Source organism: Meleagris gallopavo, chromosome 4, assembly GCF_905368555.1.
Source record: "Meleagris gallopavo chromosome 4, MGAL_WU_HG_1.1, whole genome shotgun sequence".
Classification (NCBI taxonomy): Eukaryota; Metazoa; Chordata; class Aves; order Galliformes; family Phasianidae; genus Meleagris; species Meleagris gallopavo.
This window is the reverse complement of record NC_139407.1, coordinates 69303383-69323387: the sequence shown is the minus strand read 5'-3', so window position 1 is coordinate 69323387 and position 20005 is coordinate 69303383. Positions and strand designations below refer to the sequence as shown.

The following is a 20005-nucleotide window of genomic DNA, read 5'->3' as shown; positions in this document are numbered from 1 at the left end:
CCGCCCTAAACCACGCCCCCTGATGTAAAAGCCATGCCCTATTCGCTATAAAAGCCATGCCCCTCCTCCAAAGCCACGCCCCCCCCCCGCTCTGCGCTCTGCCGGCTGCACTGCGCAGAGCTGTGAACGCACCGGGCATTGCAAGCAGCCAGATGTCCTGCAGTGCGTTCCGTTGCACCGTGCTGCACATGCACCCGTGCTGTGAGTGCAGTGTGATGTACACGGGGCTGTGCGTGCATCACGCTATGCATGCACGAGGCTTTGCACCGCGCTGTGGGCACGCCGTGCTGTGCATGCACCTGCTTGTGAAGCGTGCTATACGTGCACCAGGCTGCTCTGCAGTGTGCTGTGCATGCACCGTGCTGTGCACAGAACCTGCACAGAACGTGCACTGTGCTGTGCGCCATGCTGTGCTGCATCAGGTTGGGCATGCACTTGTTTGTGCACCAAGCTGTGCAAGCACCGTGCTGTCCTGCACTGTGCTGTGCACACACCATGCTGCAAAGGTCCCAGCTACGTGGGGTTTGCAGTGCAGAGCACTGCGGGATGAGGGGGGACACAGCAGCTCTCCCATTGCAACCCAATGGGCACCACAGTGCAGTCAGCATGTGGGCAAAGCACCTGGAGGTGATGTTTGCTGTGCTGGGGCTGTGCTGCAAGGTGTGCACCTGTGTGTGTGCATATATGTGCATGCACGTGGCTGTGTCCGTGTGCACGTGTGCCCATGCATGCTATGTGTGCACGTATCTGCACGTATCTCTGCACAGCTTCCCTTTGCTTTAAACTCATTTCCCACGCAGCAGCCAGGGCAGGGGCAGCCCAATGCACCTGGACCGGCTCCTAATAAGCAATTAAAAACCTCCCCAACGTCTCTAATAAGTTCTCCGACCCCTGCAGCAAGGTCGCAGCCAAACGCTGCTCCTCGGGGCCCTTTGGGTGCTATCACACAGCGATCGCAGCGTGGTGATGCCATTGAGATAAGGGCAGGGCCACGGGTCAGCGCAGCGGGGCCGCAGTGCTGCTCTATCGGCACCATCGGCGTTCTGCTCCGCTGCAGGGACACGGCGGGGACACGGCGGGGTGGGGTGGGAAACCGTAAGGGGATGCAATGGGGACACGGTGTGGATACAGTGGGGACATGGCGGGGATGTGGTGGGGATGTAGTGGGGACACAGGGGGACACGATGGGGATACAGTGGGGACACGATGGGGACATAATTGGATGTGATGGGGATGCGGTGGGGACACAGGGAGAAAACAATGGGGACACAATGGGAACATAATAGGGACATGGGGTGTCCCTAATGGGATGTGATGGGGACATGGTAGGGATGTGGTGAGGACACGAGGAGAAAACATGGAGGACACAATAGGGACACATTTGGGACACGATGGGGACACCATAGGGATGTGATGGGGATGTGGTGGAGACACAGGGAGAAAACAGTGGGGACACGATGGGGACACAATAGGGACACGATGGGGACACAATTGGGATGTGATGGGGACATGATAGGGACAGAATTGGGACACCATAGGGATGTGATGGGGATGTGGTGGGGATGTGGTGGGACACAGGGAGAAAACAGTGGGGACACAAATGGGACATAATTGGGATGTGATGGGGACATGGTGGGGACACGGAGGAAAGATTGGAGATATGATGGGGACATAATTGGGACACAATTGGGATGTGATGGGGACGTGGTGGGGACAATAGGGACACGATGGGGACACAGCTGGGATTTGATGGGGATATGGTGGGGACATGATGGGGACACAATTGGAACACAGCTGGGATTTGCTGGGGATATGGTGGGGACACAGGGAGAAAACAGTGGGGACATGATGGGGACACAATTAGGACACAGCTGGGATGTGATGGGGATGTGGTGGGGACACAGGGAGAAAACAGTGGGGACACAGTGGGGACACGATGGGGACGTGATGGGAACACAATAGGGACACGATGGGGACACAACTGGGATGTGATGGGGACGTAGTGGGAATGTGGTGAGGACACAGGGAGAAAACAGTGGGGACACAATGGGGACACATTTGGGGTGTGATGGGGACATGATGGGGACACAATAGGGACACGATGGAGACATAATTGGGATGTGATAGGGATGTGGTGGGGACATAGGGAGAAAACTGTGGGGACAAAATGGGGACATGATGGGAACATGATAGGGACACAATAGGGACACAATTGGGACACAATTGGGATGTGACGGGTACATGGTGGGAATGTAGGGTGGACACAAGGAGAAAACAGTGAGGACACAATGGGGACACATTTGGGACATGATGGGGACACAATTGGGATGTGATGGGGACGTGGTGGGGACACAGGGAGAAAACAGTGAGGACACAATGGGGACACGATGGGGATGTAATAGGGACACAACAGGGACACAATTGGGACACAATTGGGATGTGATGGGGATGTGGTGGGGATGTAGTGGGGACACAGGGTGAAAACAGTGGGGATACAATGGGGACACGATGGGGACACAATTGGGATGTGGTGGGGATGTGGTGGGGACACGGGGAAAACAATGGGGGACGCAATGGGGACACAGTGGGAATATGATGGGGACACAGTGGGGATACAGGAGTGATACGGTGGGTACGTGGTGGGGATACAATAGAGACACAATGGGGACTTGGTGGAGTCATGGTGAGGATGCAGTGGGAGCCCAATGAGAACACTGTGGGGACATGGTAGGGAAATGGCAAGGACATGATGGGGACAGGGTGGGGACACAGGGAGAACAGTGGGAACGTGGTGAGGATACAATGGGGACATGATAGGAACACAGTGGGGACACAGTAGTGACCACAGTAGTGACATGGTGGGGACATGGTTGGGATGCAATAGGGACGTGATGGGGATGTGATGGGGACATAGTGGGAAACGATGGGGACATGGTGGGGACACAATACGGACACAGTGGGGACATGATGAGGACATGATAGGGACATGGTAGGGAAACGATGGGGACATGGTGGGGACACAATAGGGACACGATGGGGACGTGATAGGAACACAGGAGTGACATAGTGGGGACATGGTGGAGACAATAAGGAAATAATGTGAAAAAGGTGGGAACATGATGAGGACACAATGGGGACATGATGGGAACACAGTGTGGGACATGGTAGTGACATGGTGGGGCCATGGTGGGAACATGAGAACACTGTGGAGACACGGTGGGGATATGGAAGGGACATGAGGGGGACGCAGTGGGGATGTGATGGGGACACAATGGGGAGACAACAGAGACATGATGGGGACACAATGAAGATGTGATAGGGACACAGTGGGGTCACAATGGGGACACAATGAAGATGTGATAGGAACACAATGTAGACACAGGGGGAACACAGTGGGGACACAATGGGGACACAATGAAGATGTGATGGGGACACAGTGTGGACACAGTGGGGACGTGATTGGGACACAATAAGGACACAATGGAGACATGATGGGGACACAGTGGGGACATGGTAGGGACACAGTGTGGACACAGTGGGGACACAATGGGGACGTGATGGGAACACAGTGAGGACAAAATGGAGACATGATGTGGACACAGCGGGGACATGGTAGGGACATGACGACGACACACTGGGGACACAGTGGGGACACGGTGGGAGCACAGTGGGGACACAGTGGGGACACAGCAGGTACACAGGGCTGCGAACCCTTTGCACCTATTCCAGCTTCTGGCCCTATTCAAATCCCCAATAAATATGCATCCAACGGGGAAACAAACATCAGCACATGGGGAATTTCTTATCGCGGTGGCGATGCAATGAATGCAATTATAGCTCCGAGTCGGTGCTGCCCTGTGCTGCTCTGCTGCTTATCCCTGCACAGCATCTGCCTCCCCGCTCCCCAACTCTGATTGCTTTCCCCCCCTTTTCCCTCTGATTATCTTTCCCTTCGCTCCGTCCCCACCTCTGGCACTGCCCGTTTCCTTCCGCTTCTGCATTTTTGGTGGTTTAGGTTTTTAATTACCCCTGGATTCGTTGCTGTTACAGTGTCCCATTGGGCCGGGAAAGTCGTTGGAAGAACGGGGTGCTGGGTGCCACCCACGGTGGTGTCATTCATCCCATGGGGCGGGGAGGACATCCCTCATCACGGGGCAAAGCAATGGCATTTATGTGGGGCGATGCGATGGCATTCACGTAGGGGCAAAGCAATTGCACTCACGTGGGTGCAGAGAAATTGCACTTAGGGCAAAGAAATCACACATAGGCGAGGCAAAGGAATTGCATTTATACAGAGGACAAGAAATTGTACTGATGTGGCACAATTCAATTGCAGTTCTACGGGGCATAGCGACTGCATTTGCATGGGGTAAAGTTCTGGGGGCAGCTGCAATGTGCCCCCACTTTGGGGCTCTGCAAAAGCTTTTCCCTTCTGCAAAACCCATCTGCAGAGCGGCTGCTGCCCCCCGGGGGGGTGGTGAGGAGGGGAGGTTGGAGCTAAGACAAATAAAGAGTTCAAATGTGAAACGATTAAAAATAAAATACAATAAAATAAATGGAAAGCGGGGGAGATAAGGCGCGGGCGCCCTCGCCGCCTATTTAACATTCATTGGATTGAATAATCAGCCCTCATTATCTCAAATTGGCTGCATATTTGCCCTCAAAATGCTAATTTGAAAGTTGGCTGCGAGCGCCGTCTGCCTATTTTGACTAAAATATGATTTTGCTTTATTGTGCATTGTTTGTAGCTCCGGGGGCATTTCCAGTTTCGAAGTGAAAAAGGAAAGGGGGGGAAAAAAAAAAAACCAACCCAAAGCCATCAAAGGTTGGGAGGGTGGGACCCGGAATGGCATCCGCAGGGCTGTGGGGAGGATTGGAGGCGTTATCAGGCATTGGAGTGGGGATGGACCCGTTATCGTTCATCTCGGGGTGGAAGATGGGAGGAATAATGTTGTTTTATGGTGGCGATGTCCCATCGACCTTCCTGGGGATGCTGCTGTGTCCCCATCCCCGCTGCGCTTGAAGCAAATGGGGTTTCTCCGCCATATCCCGACCCCAAATCCATCAGGTTGACTCCCGCTGTGACCCCAAAACCCCACGGTGATGCCAAAATCCCACACTGAACCCCAAATCCCACATCGGTCCCCACATCCCCATACGGAACCCAAAACATTCCCCCTTTTCCCCTGGGACGCATCGCGCACGATGAGTAGCAATCCCACCCCGTTATTACCCTTCCTAAAAGTCAATCAATAGATCATAAAGCAGGGAATAATGTCCGGAGTTAAAAACCCCATTCACGGCCGAGGATTAGGGTTATTGAAGGGCAATTGCTTCGCAATCGCTTCAATCCGCCGTTAGCGATGCCGCCGTCCGCCCGCTGGCTTACCCACAATGCCCCCAAATGCCACGTTTCTCATGCAGCCCCCCGCGCTGCCCCCAAAGCTGTTTGCACAGCAAACTGCAATTGTAGGGGAGATTAACGGGGCCGGGGTTCGGCCGCCCTTCATTGACAAATAGAGGAGGCAATCCGCTGCCATCAATTCCGCCGGCGGCTTCGGGTTTGGCAATGACACTGCTTTTGACATTTCCAACCACGTGGATGGATGGGGTGGGGGTCACCCCTTTCTCCTTTTGGGACCCCGAATGGTAGAGCTGCACCACTTTCCCATAAGGAATAAAGAACTGGAATCTTCAGGGAGGGAAGATTGAGGTTGGATGTCAGGGGGAAGTTCTTTACTATGAGAGTGGTGAGGTGTTGGAACAGCTGCCCAGAGAGGCTGTGGATGCCCCGTCCATCCCTGGAGGTGTTCAAGGCCAGGTTGGATGGGGCCCTGGGCAGCCTGGGCTGCTATGAAATGTGGAGGTTGGTGGCCCTGCATGTGGCAGGGGGTTGGAGCTTCATCATCCTTGAGGTCCCTTCCAACCCTGGCCATTCTGTGGAATCCATGTCTCTTGCACCATGCGTAGCCCCGCTGCCTCATAGCCAAGAGAAAGGCAAATCTCAGCCATCCCACGGGGGGTTGGAGCTTGGTGAGCCTCGGGGTCCCCTCCAACCCAAGCCATTCTATGATTAATATGATTATTCTATGATTTACTTGTCTAGTATTAAATGTGGAGGTTGGTGGCCCTGCATGTGACAGCGGGGTTGGAGATTTGTGATCCTTGAGGTCCCTTCCAACCCTGGCCATTCTGTGATTCTATGATTCAGAGCCCCAGGCTGGTGCCTTTATGTGTCCTTCATGGGCTGACTGATGGTTTTTGGAGCTGGTTACAACTTAGATGCCGTCTCAGTTGGTGTTGGGTTAAATTCAAGCAGAACTGGGACAGCCAACATGTGGGACACTTGGCCAACGTCCCCACATGCTTCACGTGGCTTTGCTGGAGCCCCACGCTTTGGGTGGGGTTTTGGAACAGATCCCAGCCCCATCTGGGGATCAGAGCCCCTATTTGCGTCCTTAGCAACACTTGGGGGGCAGCATCTCTGGGGCAGCAATGCTTTTTTGGTCCCCCCCCCTTGTGTGTGGGGAGGACACGTCCTTGGATATCTCCTGGAGATGCTCCTCAGCCATTTGGTGCCACCTGGAAGCTCAGCCAAGCTGCGCATGGCCAATAGCGGCACCCACCACTGGGACCCTTCTACCCACGTTGGAAAAACCACACAGGACGTCCCATCCCGGTGTTTTTCAGCCCCAAGTGTCCCATTCCAGGCTGTCCCATCCCGGTGTATCCCAGACCCCATGTGTGTCCCCTCCCCGGCTGTCCACCCCCCCCCCCCGACGTGTCCCTTCCCTCTGTCGCAGCCCACGGCTCCGTGTCACTGAGCGGTCGGGCAGCGGCCTCTGGCGGACAGAGGGGGAACGGCCGCGACCCGACGGGAATGGGATCCCTCCTAAAGGGAACCTCTGCCAACCGCGATCCCCGCTAAATGGGATCCCCAATAGCCGGGATGTTCATTAAGCGGGATCCCCCACTAATTGGGATGCTCATTAACTGTAATGTGCACTGACCGGGTTCCTTGCTAGTTGAGTTGCTCACTAACCCCTCTCACTGGGATGCTCGTCGATGGGGTTACTCGTTAACTGGAATACCCACTAACTGGGATGCTCACTAACTCGGACCCCACTGATTGGGATGCCCATATTGAGGCTCCACTAACTGGGATCATTCTCACTGAGATGCTTATTAACCGGGTTCCCTCCTAACCAGGATGCTCATTAAGTGAGATCCTCATTAACTGGGATCCCTCCTAACTGGGATCCCTCCTAACTGGGATTCTTGCTAACTGGGACCCCAAATATTTGGCTACCCTCTAACTGAGACATTCACTAACTGGGATCCCTACTAACTGGGATTCCCATTAACTGGGACGTTCATTAACTGGAATCCCACTATTTGGCTTCCCTCTAACTGGGACAGTCGTTAACTGGGATCCTAATTAACTGGGACCCAATTAACTAGCATCCCTCAAATCAGGAGCCTGCTAACTGAGATGCTTCCTAACTAGGATAGACAGGAAGCCACAAGCTGGGATCTCCAGTATCTGGGATCCCCACTTACCAGCAGCCTGTTAACAGGGATTCCTGCTCACTGGGATCCTCAGCTGAGATCCTATAGACTGGGATTGGTGTTAACAGGGATGGAGCTAACTGAGATGTCTACAAACTGCAATGCTCTAACTGGGATGCTCATCAACAGGAGTCCCCACTCAATGGGATCTGGCCAACTGGAATGGTCATCAACTGGAAAACCCATAACCAGTGCTCTCCTCTAACTGGAACCCCGCTAACTGGGATGCCCAATAAGTGGGATGCCCACTAACCTATCCTGAGCTACGAACCCCAGGAGACAGCTCTAAAAAGCCATAAAACAGAAGCTGATTGAAACACTGAAGAGTTGATGGAAAATAACCCCAGCTTTTGCACCTGCCAGCAGCACGGGGCAGACGCTCCTCCGCCACTTGATGGCAGTGGGCATCCAAGCACTCTGTTTCACCCAATAATTTCAGCTGAATTGGTTCAAAGCACTGCTCTTCTCCCCTCTCCCCCCCCCAAAAATGGGGGTGTCCTCAGGTTCCCAGTACCTGGGATTGGGAACCATGAGGATGATTTATGTGGGCAGAGTGAAGGATGGATGGTGGGCAATGAATGGCTGGAGGCTGCGGGACAGGGGATGGACACAAGGACAGGGGGTGGTGTCCCCTGCACACGGGGTGACATTGGAAGCCCCATTCCTGGCATGCAGACATGCAATCCACACCGCACCCAGACAGCCCGCTCTGAGCCTAATGAGCAGCATTGTTATTAATTAGCTCAGGAGCTTCCTCCTCGGCCAACAGAGCCTTAGGGCTGGGGATTACCAAGGAGCAATCCAGGTGCGATCCCAAATCTCAGCTCACGTTCTGGGCCTGGGTCCTCATTGCATTACATCAACCCACAGCATCACCTCTCCAAAAATCCTAAATTCCAACCCCTCCCCAATGGGATTTCCCCCCCCACCCGTCCCATTGAGCACTGCTGTCCCCACTTTTTGGTCCCAACCCCGGATGCCATCAGCCCAAAAAGCAAAGAGAAACACCGGGGGGGTCCAGTTTGGGGCCGGGGGTGTTTGCTGAGTGCCATCACACAGCTCTGCGAGGAGAGAGAGGAAAAAGGGCATAAAAAAAGGAAAGCACCTCCCACCCAAACACGAGGGAGCCTCCTGCCTTTTTATCTCGGCCCTTTCAAGGCCATCATTAGGAACTAATAATGGCAAATCTGCCCTTTCATCTCTGCCCCCCACGGCCTTTATTTGCCCTCGGTTGTGGGGTGCTGTCCACGGGACAAGTTGGGGAACGGGGCCTTTTTTTGCTATAAAATGCACAGAGCCATCACCCACCCATCCCATGCACAATTTTCCCCATCCCATCGCCATGCCCAACGCGGGGGATAAATAACTCCATCGGGAAAGCCAAGCAGGGGGGGTGAGGGGCTCAAATAGCACCTGTAGGGCCCCGTGCCCCCGACCACCCCCCCCCCCCCGCACCCCATTTCCTCCCCCATAAAGCACAGAGCCCGGTGCTGTCCTTTGACCGGGACGTGCTCCCCGCCGGGCTGGGCCGAGGTGTGACTTTTCCCAGCTCATTAGGAAAAACCGCTCGGTTTTAAGCATCTCAACCCTTAATGACCATCTGAATCCCATCAGCAGGGCTCTGAGGCGGGGGGGGGGGGGGGGGGGGCTGGGATGAGGTCTGGGTGGGGGGGAACGGCATCCTTGGGTTCCTCTGCCACCGCATCTCTGTGTGTCCCCTGTCACGTCCCCTCGATGGCACCGGGTCCAGCTCTGCCCCCTCAAAAATGAAGGAGTGCAGCCACATAGGGCGCGAAGAGGGGAAATCCCTCCACCTGGAAGAGGACTTCTGGCTTTGGAAACATTGGGATGTCCCGGATTATAGAACCACGAAATGGGGCTAAACTCACAGCTCCGGGGGCTGCGCCCTTCCAGCACCAAAGCACAGAGGGCACAGCCAGGGCGGCCATCGGGAGGTGCCGTCGGGGCGGACCCCGCCCTCCCCATCCCATCCCATCCCATCCCACCCCCCCGCTCCCATTGCCGGCCCTATAAAAGCGGGCGGCACAACCCCGAGCCCACCCCGCCATGCCGCCCCCAGCCCCTCCACCCCCCGCCCGGCCCGGCCAAGCTTTCACCATCGCAGCGCTGCTGGGACGCTCCTCGCCCCCCCCGGCACCTCCACCACCACCGACCCCTTCGCTGCTGCCGCTGCCGCATTGGGGGGCACCTCCCGGGCCGCTCTGCGCTGCGTGCTGCGGACCCCCGCCCGCCTGGGCTGCTCGCCTCGGGGCCACAGGTAGGGCCGGGGCTGCGGGGAGCTCCGGAGGGAAAACATCCCCCATGGGGAGGTCTCTAAAAGGGGACCTTCTTCCACCTCCCCCCCCCCCCCAACCCCCCGGGTGCCCGTGTCCACATTTGCCATAAGAACACCTCAGCCGGGGACTTCTTCCATCTTTCCAGGAGGGATCTGTCTGCCTTACCCCCCTTCCACTGGGGACTTTATTCCACCTCTCCAGCTGGGATTCCTGACCGCCTCTCCCGTAGGGACATCTCCAAATGGGGATTTCCTTCTACTTCCCCAGGGTACTCTTGTCCATCCCCCCCACCCCAAGGGGACCCAATTCCAACTGGGAAACCCCTTCTCAAGGGGAACTCTTCTGTAGCGTCACCTCTAAATGGGAGCCTCCCTAGAATTCTGTAATCAGGACCCTTCCCTTAGAGTCATCTCCAAATGGGAACTTTCATCCACCTCTCCAGATGGGACCCCAGTCCAACACTCCCATGGGGACACCTCCAAATGGGAAGCTCTTTCCAGGAGGCCCCCCCCACCTCCAAATGGGACCCTTTTCCAGCTCTCCAATGGGGACATCTTTGAACTGGGATCTCCTTCCACTCATAGGATCACTTTTAAATTGATACAGGCCGGCTTAGGGCAGGGACTTCCTTCCATCTCTCCCCTTAGGGACGTCTTCAACTGTGGGCATTCATTCACCTCTCCAGGAGGGACTGTTGTCCACCTCTCCCACTGGGACATTTCCAAATGGAGAACTCATTCCACTTCTCTCATGGGGTCACTTCTGAATGGGGACTTCCTTCTGTCTCCAAGTGTGGGTCTTGTGTCTCTCTTATTCCAGTGCAGATCCCTTTCTAAGGAAACCTCCTCCAGGAGGACCCTTGGCCACCTCTCCCATGGGGACATCTCCAAATGGTAGACCTCCTTCCCACCTCTTCAAGGTCACCCCTTCCAAAGGATTTCTCTCCAAAAGGGTCCACCTCTCCAAAGAAATCTCCAAGTGGGGAACCCCATCCCAAGAGACCCCTTCTGCCTCTTCCATGGGATTCCTCCACTCCAAGAGCTCCCGTCCCCCTCTATCAACCCCTTTCCCCCTGACCACCGTTCTCCCTCACCTCCAGGCTTCCTGCTCTCCAAGTGCTGCTTCCCCATCTTCAAAACCAAGGCTGGCAAAGCCAAGCGGGTGCGCACCATCTTCACCAGTGACCAACTGGCACGGCTGGAGAAGGAGTTTGCCCGGCAGCAGTACATGGTGGGCACGGAGAGGTGCCTGCTTGCCTCTGCGCTGCACCTCACTGAGGAGCAGGTGAGATCTGGGAGGTGTGTGTGGGGGTCTCCAAGTGATTGCTGGTGCTTTCTATTAAAGGGATGGGAGGCTGTTGTGTTGTTATGATTGGGGAAACTGAGTCATGGAGATGTTGTACGGAGGGGTTGGGCTTGCATCCAGCTTGAATTTGGGTCTTGGTTGCAGCTTATCTGTATGAAGTCAGGTCCTGGGTGGCAGCTTGTCTTCATGCTGGGGACAGAGCGTGGCAGGGGGACATTTACTGGTCAGGGGATGATGAAGCTGTGGGCTGTTAGGGCTCAGTGTAGGGTCTGGACATTGCACTCCATGGAGAATCTGAGTTCCAAAACCAATCTTCATTTCTTCCAAAGGTGAAAGTCTGGTTCCAAAACCGAAGGATTAAGTGGAGAAAGCAAAGCCTGGAGCAGCAACAAGCCAAACTGGCCAAGATGGGCCTGGCCAACCCACAGAGGAGCCCTGACTCCCAGAGCCACCATGGTGATGAGGACAAGGACTGCCCAATGGGGACTGAGGACATCCAGGAGGACACGGGCTCACCCCTGGGCTCGGGGGCTGCACCACCCTCTGCACAGACTGTGGCAAAGTGCTGCTGAGCTGCCCGACCTTCCAGGGCCTGCTTTTTTTTTTTTGTGTGTGTGTATTATATATGAATGTATCATAGCTGGCAATGAGGGTATCTAATATATACAGGGCTTCGGTTATTTTTGCAGTGCGAAAATAAATTATTTATGCAACTCTCGGTTTAGAGGAAAGCCCAGGTCTTTATGTTGTCCCTCTGTCTCATGGCCTGTCTGTCTGTCTCTTACTTCTGGGTGGGAGAAAGGGCAGTGAGAGGAGAGGGGGAGATGATGGATGGAGAAGGGACAAGCTAGGGAGAAAATGATGATCTGGGGAGAAGAGGACGAAGGAAAAAGAGACGATGGATGGAGATGTGATGGAAACTGCCCTTTGTTTTGGCTGTTTTCAGGGCCAGGATTAGTCGGCACTTCTCAAAGAGCCCAAACTGTGCTAATAATGTCTTCCCATGTCTGACAGAGCCCAAAGTACCAGTGGGTTTAACCACTAATCTTGCATACCGCTGGGTTTATTGCAATCATCCCTGAGCCAACGGGGTTTATGGGGATGTTTTGATATCGCTCAGCTGGGGGCTGAGCTGATTGAGGGGGTTACGTTGTTCTCAGGACACCTTTAATCCCCAGGAGCTGGCGATGCTCTGTGTTGGGGTTCCTGAGCCAGGAGATGCTCTGCTTTAATTAAAATGGATGGTTTTGATTGTCTCTTTCAAATGGCAGCTAAATCAAGTTCCACTTTAGCAATGGGCTGTTTTCCAAGTGGATGCTCAGCTCCCATCTCACACCTGCTGTGGGATGGATGGGTAATGGGGATGCCTCCCTCCCCCCCAGCAATTGATTAATATGTTTTCAGTGTCCTCAGCGTGTGGAGGGACTGGACCTGTAGGATAAGGCAGCTGTTATCTGATGGTGGGGATGGGGGGAGCCAGATCTGATGGTTTCCAGAGAAGGGTGGAAATGTTCCTCACATTCATAGGGTTGGGATCAAACCCACCATGGGAAAATAAGGGAGAATGATGCTCTGAGATCTTGGGGAGGTCTGGGATCATCTCATCCTGGACTAAGCCTTTGGTGCTGGCCTTCCCATGAACCCCGTGCAGAAATGCAGCATTTTGGCTGCATCCTTGTGCTCTGCAAGCAGCCCCTCACCCAAAGAGCCCATCAATCCCTTCCCTAATGCTGCGTATCACTGAGCTGCTCTGTCAGCCCTCTACAAAATGGAGAAGAGCTGGTTGTCAGTGGAGTGGCAGCTAATTGCAAGGCAGTGAGAACTGAGAGGCCTTATTAAGGGGATAAAGGTTATCAGGGTTGCAACACTGAGCTGCCTGAGCAAATCTCGCCTGGTGCCTGCAGGTGGATAAGTCGGGGCTCCTTGCAAGACAAATGGGTGCATGGATCTGGGGGCACGGATTTGTCCAGAGAAGCACAGTCTGCATATGGACAGAGGGATGGAAGGATGACTGGGGAGGGATGCACAGCCCCAGACTGCGAATAGGGGTGAATAGGTGCAAATGGGTGACTGCGTTCATGGGATGGGAGAGGAGCAGAGATAGCAGGAGAGATAATCGGGTGGATAATCCCCATACCCCCCCCACCCCCCACAGTGTCCTTCCTGCCAGGATTACTCCTGCTGAGCACAGGGCGACGGACAGACACGGTGTGTTTGCACGGGGATGTAGGAGTCTGCAGGATGCTGGAACAGCTGCCAGCCCCCAAATCCTCCTATCCTGGGCACATTTATGCTCCTTTCCCAAGATGGCAGCCCTGTTCTCCTCCTCTGCCATCCCCTCTCTCCCTTTTTTTTTTTTGGGGGGGGGGAGGGGGGAGGGTTGCTAAATGGGATTACGGCGTGCCTCGGAGGGGCGGCGGCGCTGGGGACAGCCATGCACATTTCCCAGCTCTGTCTCATCGTGTAATCTTGTTAAATGATCAGAGAGCATTTCCCCCCCTTCTCCCTCCCCTTTAATTCCCGATTGAAACATCAAATAGAGCCACCGGGGGCTGCCAGCAGCTCCACCTGCTCTGGGAAGTAAAAGAGGAATGGGCACCATGTCTGCAGCTTTCTGAGGTGGAATCACCCTGAACTCACACTGGGACAGAGAATCCTAGAATGGCCTGGGTTAAAAAGGACCACAGTGATCATCCAGTTCCAACCCCCTGCTGTGTGCAGGGTCACCAACCAGCAGCCCAGGCTGCCCAGAGCCACATCCAGCCTGGCTCCAGGCACGGATCACCTTCTCCTGCTCGAATCACATCTGGCTAAGAGAGAAGGCGCTGACTCACAGCATTAAGCTCTCAGCTGGGAAGCAGCACCTGGCTGGCACACGAAAATAGGGGCAAAGTGGGGTGAGCTGCTTGGGAATGCGATGAGAACGAGGGCTGTAGAGAGCTAAATCTCTGCATTTAGAAGTCACATTCCTAAGGTGGGGACTCATCCCGCAGCGGTGCTCTGCACCAGGACCATTCCCTCTTAAGGTTGTGCCATTGGTCCCTTTTGGATGTGGGTTGGGTCGACCCTGAGCCGGCTGGGCTCTCGCACAGCGCTCACCCCTCTGCTCTCCTCCTTCACCTCTGTGCACGGCAACATCTCGACCCTCTGCAAACGGGTTCCCAGCAGACAGCCCCAACACAGCTGATTTTATTTCAAATCTCGATTGCATCAGCTCCATCCAGTCCCGATGGGGTGCGATGAATGGCAGGAGGGGATCTTGTAGGAGGTGCGGGATCAGCGGGCAGATAAAGCACCCCAGGCGGCCGCAGCATCTCGGAGCTGCCATGCTTTCGTGCCTCAGTTTCCCCATTCCAGAGACAGGGAAACGCAATCTCACCCTATCAGCCCAACTCTTCGTATCCCCGCCGAGAGCCCGGCAGAACCCGGCCTCCGCCCTGCGCCATCCTTCCCCCCTCCCTCTTTATTGATTTAATAAGATGGAGGGGAATTAACGGGGCCGAAGCATTGGGATAATGCAAGATGAACAAAGGGGCAGCGCTAGCAAAGATGCTGCCAGCTTTTAATGATGAGGCCGGGCAGATCCCCTGCTAGCTGTCCCTTTGGAGTGGCGATTAAGAACATACTGTTATTGTTAAGGCCGAGAGATAAATCCCCGCACCGTTTCTGATGTGATCAGCCGGGGCTTCTCCCTACAATTTGTGATCCTATTGTGGACGGTGTTTGCCCTGGGCAAGGAGAGTCTGGGAACCACTTATGAACCATCCTTTGGTCATTAGCCTCCTCATTAGGAGAGAACAATGTCGGGGAGGAAAGATAATTGAAGGGAGCAGCACTCGGGGCTGTGCCGGCGCTGCCTCAGTTTGTCGGTAATTCCCAATTAATTTGAAATGCGTGGTTTGGGGATGCTCTTAATAACCGCATCCATCGGGGATATTGCGAGCGTTTTGGGGTTCCTCGTGTCAGCCTGATGGTGACGTGCACTCAAACCCATGGATTTGGGGCTGGGGATGCTCCAAGGGGCAGCATCCAGCCCGGAATTAGGGGCTAAAGGTTGGGGAATCGGATCCAGACACTCAGCGATGTCCCCAGCACGGGGACACCCCGGCTCCGTGCCTCGGGGACCGGCGGGGGGAGAAGCAATTCCTCAGGATGCTTGACATTATCAAGTGCTAATGAGACCTGGATGGGGCTGGGGTGCTTTGCAGGCCATTACCCCAAATTAACCTGACAATGCAGCCGGGGCCAACGTCTGAAGGAGGGCTGGGTTGTGTATTGGCTGTCTGAGGCCGAGGGCAGAAGGATGCTGCCCTTCTGCCTTCTCTCCCCTTGCAGAAAGCATTTTTGCATCTTGCAGCATGGGTTTCGGCGGCATGCCTGCATTCGGATCAGCACCCCAAGGGCTGGAGGAAGGCGGTGGGAATGGAGAGGACGCGGGGGAGCAGGGCTGTCTGCTCTGAGGGCTGCAGTGTGTCTCCTCTTTCTTGGACAAAACATGTCCCCACGTCCCTTCCTCTCCATCCCTTCCTCCCCACACTGCTGCTTGCACGGGGCTTTCACCAGTTCAGCGGCCAACGGCTCGAACTGGGCAGAAGCAACGTCTCCCACAGCCAGCAGCCACCACGCACTGGGCTGGTCGTGCCTCTGCTGCCTGCAAACTTGGCTCCCAGATGCCACCGCTCCTGTCCTCCCCCTAATTTGGGTCTGTTAATGACACCTTGCAAGGTGCTGAGGATGCAGAAGGTGAAGCAGATGGTGGCCACTCCAATGTCCCAGCACAGCTGCGTGCTCCCAGAACAGAAAGCACAGGCAGAAATAATAGCAGGCTTCAATAATTACTTTTCTAGACTTTCTGAGGAGTGAACCGACATATTGGCAATCTTGCACATGGGAGGGGGATTGGAATTAGATGATCTTCAATTCCCTTCCAACCTAAGCCATTCTATGTTTTTATGTAACAGTGGGCAGAGGCCCTCACTTTCCTCTTTTAGTGGTGAAGATGAAAGCCTGTTCCCTTCCTCCAGTGGGATTTGGTGAGACCTGGCTTGGGAAGGGGCAAACCAGAAGATGTAGGGAAATCCCCCACTGCCTTTCTGCAGGCATCCATCCCCACCTGGGTGAGCAGAGGAAAAACAGTGCAAAAAATCTGACACAAGTGTAAATCTGCCCGTCAGTACTCTATTTCTAAGCCAATTTTGCCGGATTTTAAGAGCCAAAAGCATGAGGTCATAAGTTCAGGCTCCTTAGGGTGGCAGTGCTGGGCAAGTTATCCTAATCGTAGAATCGTAAACGTTGGAAAAAAAAACTTCTAAGATCATTGAGTCCAACCATCAGCCGTCCATCCAAGCAACCATCCCCACTGTACCCGCTCAAAAAGCGTTAAGGTTGGAAAAGACTGCTGAAAGGTCACCAAGTCCAGCCAACATCCCATCCCACCGTGCCCACTAACCACGTCCTTCAGACAACGTGGCACCACCTCCTCCCCCATAGGACCCTGCAGACGGGATGCTCTGTGCTGAGATGACATTTTCCCACTTGGGAACAACTCGCAGCCCGGATTACAAATGCGGGCCAAACCCTGATCACGTTTTCACGTGTGCTTGCTGTGGATTTGGGGATATTTCCGCCCCATCTTTTGCCTGTCGGGATGGCCGGAGCGGGATGGCGACGGAGCCGGGTGGTGGAGGAGAAGTGTGAAATTTCTCATGGGCAAACAAGTGAGAGCGGCGGGGTGCCCGGGAGAAGGGGAACCGAAAAGACGAAGGGGGGGAGCCGAGGAGGGAGAGAAAACAGCAGCCAAAGAGGGACACAAATCCCCAAAGCAGCGAGCCGAGGGATTTTTCTATGAGGGGATTGTAAAATGCGCTCTCTCTTTTCCCTTTGCAGGGGGGAAGAAGGGCCCCCACTCTATCTGATAGTCATTAGCATCAATTAGCCCCGTTTGAAGTAGGCAACATCTTTGTCTCTTTGCAAAAAAGAAATAAAAAAACCTTTCAGGGAGCCCATAATAACATCTGGAGCAAGGAGAGGCTGAGCTCAAGTTCCCCACTTTCATCTCTTGTCGAGGTACTTGGAATGTTAATGCAGCCTCATTCTTTAATGGAGTTATCAGGAAATGCTTTTCACCCCCTTCCCTTTGCTCAGGGGGATGTTTACAAAGAGCTGGGGGCTTTTTTTTGTTGTTGTTTTGTTGTTGGGTTTTCTTTTTTCCCCCCAAAGAAACTCCCCCCCCCCCCTTCCCTCTCTCCCCTTTTATTTTCTGTACTCTTGAAAAACAAAACTGGAAACATTAAAAAAAAAAAAAAGAAAAGAAAAAGAAAAAAGAAGGAGTGGGAGGCTCAGGGTCCGTCCTTTCATCTCCCCTTCTCAGTGCCTGCACAAGGCTCCTTCCCGCGGAGCACATGGGGTGGGACGATGGGATGGAGCCGTTCAACCTCACGTGCACCGGGCAGCCCCGCTCCTTCTGGCTGCAGGGTGCTACATTTCCCAAGTCATTACCAGCGAGTGAAAATTTCCAGCTTTTTAACTGAAATGCATTAGCTGAGCACACAGTGCTAATGGGACGCAGGGCGCGTCATTAGGCGGCTGGCCGCCAAGCTGGGGATGCTGAATGGAAAACCAGCTTTGGTGGCCACCCGTCCCTCTGTGCCATGCGTGGGGTTCCGTCCTTCTGTCCTTCCTCCCACCTCTGCTCTGCCCACGCTGCTCACCCCGGAGTAAATCTCGAAGGTCCCTTCCAACCCGTGCCGTTCTACCATTCTATCATCCTGGGGTGCTGTGGTTCTACGTTTCTATGGTTCTACGATTCCATGTTTCTATGATTTCACACTTCCATGTGTCTGTTATTCTGCAATTCTGCAATATTATGATTGTACAAATCAATGTTTCTATGATTCTACAATTTCATGATTCTGTGATTCTCCAGTTTGATGATTCCACAATTCAAGGATTCTGTGATTCAAAGATGATTCTATGATTCAGTGATTGTACATTTCTATGATTCTACAATTCCATAATTCCATGATTTCATGATTATATAATTCAGAGTTTATATGATTCAATAATTTTATGATCCAGTGAGTCTATGATTCAACGATTCTATGATTCTCTGACGCAATGATTCAATGACTCCATGATTCTATGATTCAACGATTCCATGATTCAATTGATTTCATGATTCCATGATTCTATGATTTCATGATTCTATGATTCAATGATTCCATGATTCCACGATTCCATGATTCTGTGATTTCATGATTCTATGATTCAATGATTCCATGATTCCACAATCCCACGATTCTATGATTCCGTGATTCCACAATCCCATGATTCTATGATTCCATGATTCCACAATTCCATGATTATATGATTCCATGATTCTATGATTTCATGATTCCATGATTCAACGATTCAAGGATTCTATGATTCAATGATTCAATGATAAAACAATTCAACAATTCAAGGATTCTATGATTCCATGAACCAATGATTCTACGATTCAACAATTCAGTGATTGAATGATTCCATGATTCCATGATTCAACGATGAAATGACTGAATGATTCAACGATTCTGTGATTCAATGACTCAACGATTCTATGATTCAATGATTCAACGATTCTGTGATTCAATGACTCAACGATTCTATGATTCAATGATTCAACGATTCTGTGATTCAATGACTCTACAGTTCCATGATTCCATGGTTCTATGATTGAACAGTTCCATGTTCCAATTCTATAAAAACTTAACACCCAGAGCAGCCCTCACATCTCTTCCCGTGGGAAACAACATGGGTTATGGTGACTTATTAAAAGAGAAAAAGGCAATTGGCCAGAAAAACTCCTGTCTAAGCATGTTTTTACCCACAAGCTCTTTGCAACCCAAAGCCAAACTCAAGCCAGGAGCTGTGAATCCTTTGCATCATTTTCTCAGTGATGGGCTTTTCTGGGAGAGGCTTCAGTGCTCGCCCAGCTTTGAACGTGTGATTTCAATTAAGCACGGAGTTAAATGCTGGCAGGGTTGGGGCTGTGTGTTTGGATAAGGAGCAATAAAGCAGCAGCTGTATTTATTCACTTATTTTGAAGCTGCCGTGGAAGGCAGGATGCTAAACGGGAGGAAAAAGTGTTTGAAAGGCAAAGCTGAGGGACTCCTTTGTGTCCTGCAGGCATCCTGCTCCCAAAGGCTCCATAACCAACAGCAGGGTGCTGCCTCGTCGGGGGGAGCGATGTCAGCGCTATCCCAAAATTTCCATTTCCCTCAAATTGCTTAACATATAGAGATGCCCCTTTATAAAAGGAACTTCAAAGTGTGTGAGAACGGCACGGATCCGCGACTTAAGGCAGGATTTGCTTGGTCCAGACAGCCCGCCCTGCACACAGAGATGCTTAATGCCGGATTATTAAGCCACGGGGGATTCTTGTTTTGTGTTTATTAACCCAAACGCTCTGTGCTGGGGCTTTCTCTGTGTTTGCTTACAATGGAGGTGGTTTATAGTGTGAATGTTGTGCTTGCAGAGATACGTGCAGGGATATTTGTGCACACATGGCTGCGTATCCCCAGAGCTGTTTGCTGGGCACACTCACACATCGGCCATGTGTCCGTGCCAGCTGCACTTCTCCTTTTGGGGGCCAGCTGGAACTGATATGGGTGTCAGTGGGGAAGGAGTGGGTGTTGGCGTGGGTGCCCATGGGGAAAGATGTGGATGTCCATGTGGGTGTCAGTGGAGGTGCTGGCCTTGAAGGAGGGGTATCCATAGGAACATGGGTGGGGAAGGAGGGGTGTTGGGATGGGTTTTGGCAGGGAGGAAGCTGATGATTGTCCATGGGGGAGTTG

At 53.3% G+C, this 20005-nt stretch overlaps 1 protein-coding gene across 1 annotated transcript; it reads left to right on the top strand.

The window, feature by feature from the left end:
- Nucleotides 1–9636: 9636 nt before the first annotated feature.
- LOC104910911 (homeobox protein Nkx-6.1-like) lies at nt 9637–11743 on the top strand. The gene is made up of 3 exons (XM_085221935.1): nt 9637–9847; nt 10966–11150; nt 11501–11743. The coding sequence occupies exons 1-3, from the start codon at nt 9637–9639 to the stop codon at nt 11741–11743; spliced, it is 639 nt and encodes a 212-aa protein (XP_085078061.1).
- The last annotated feature ends 8262 nt before the right edge of the window (nt 11744–20005 follow it).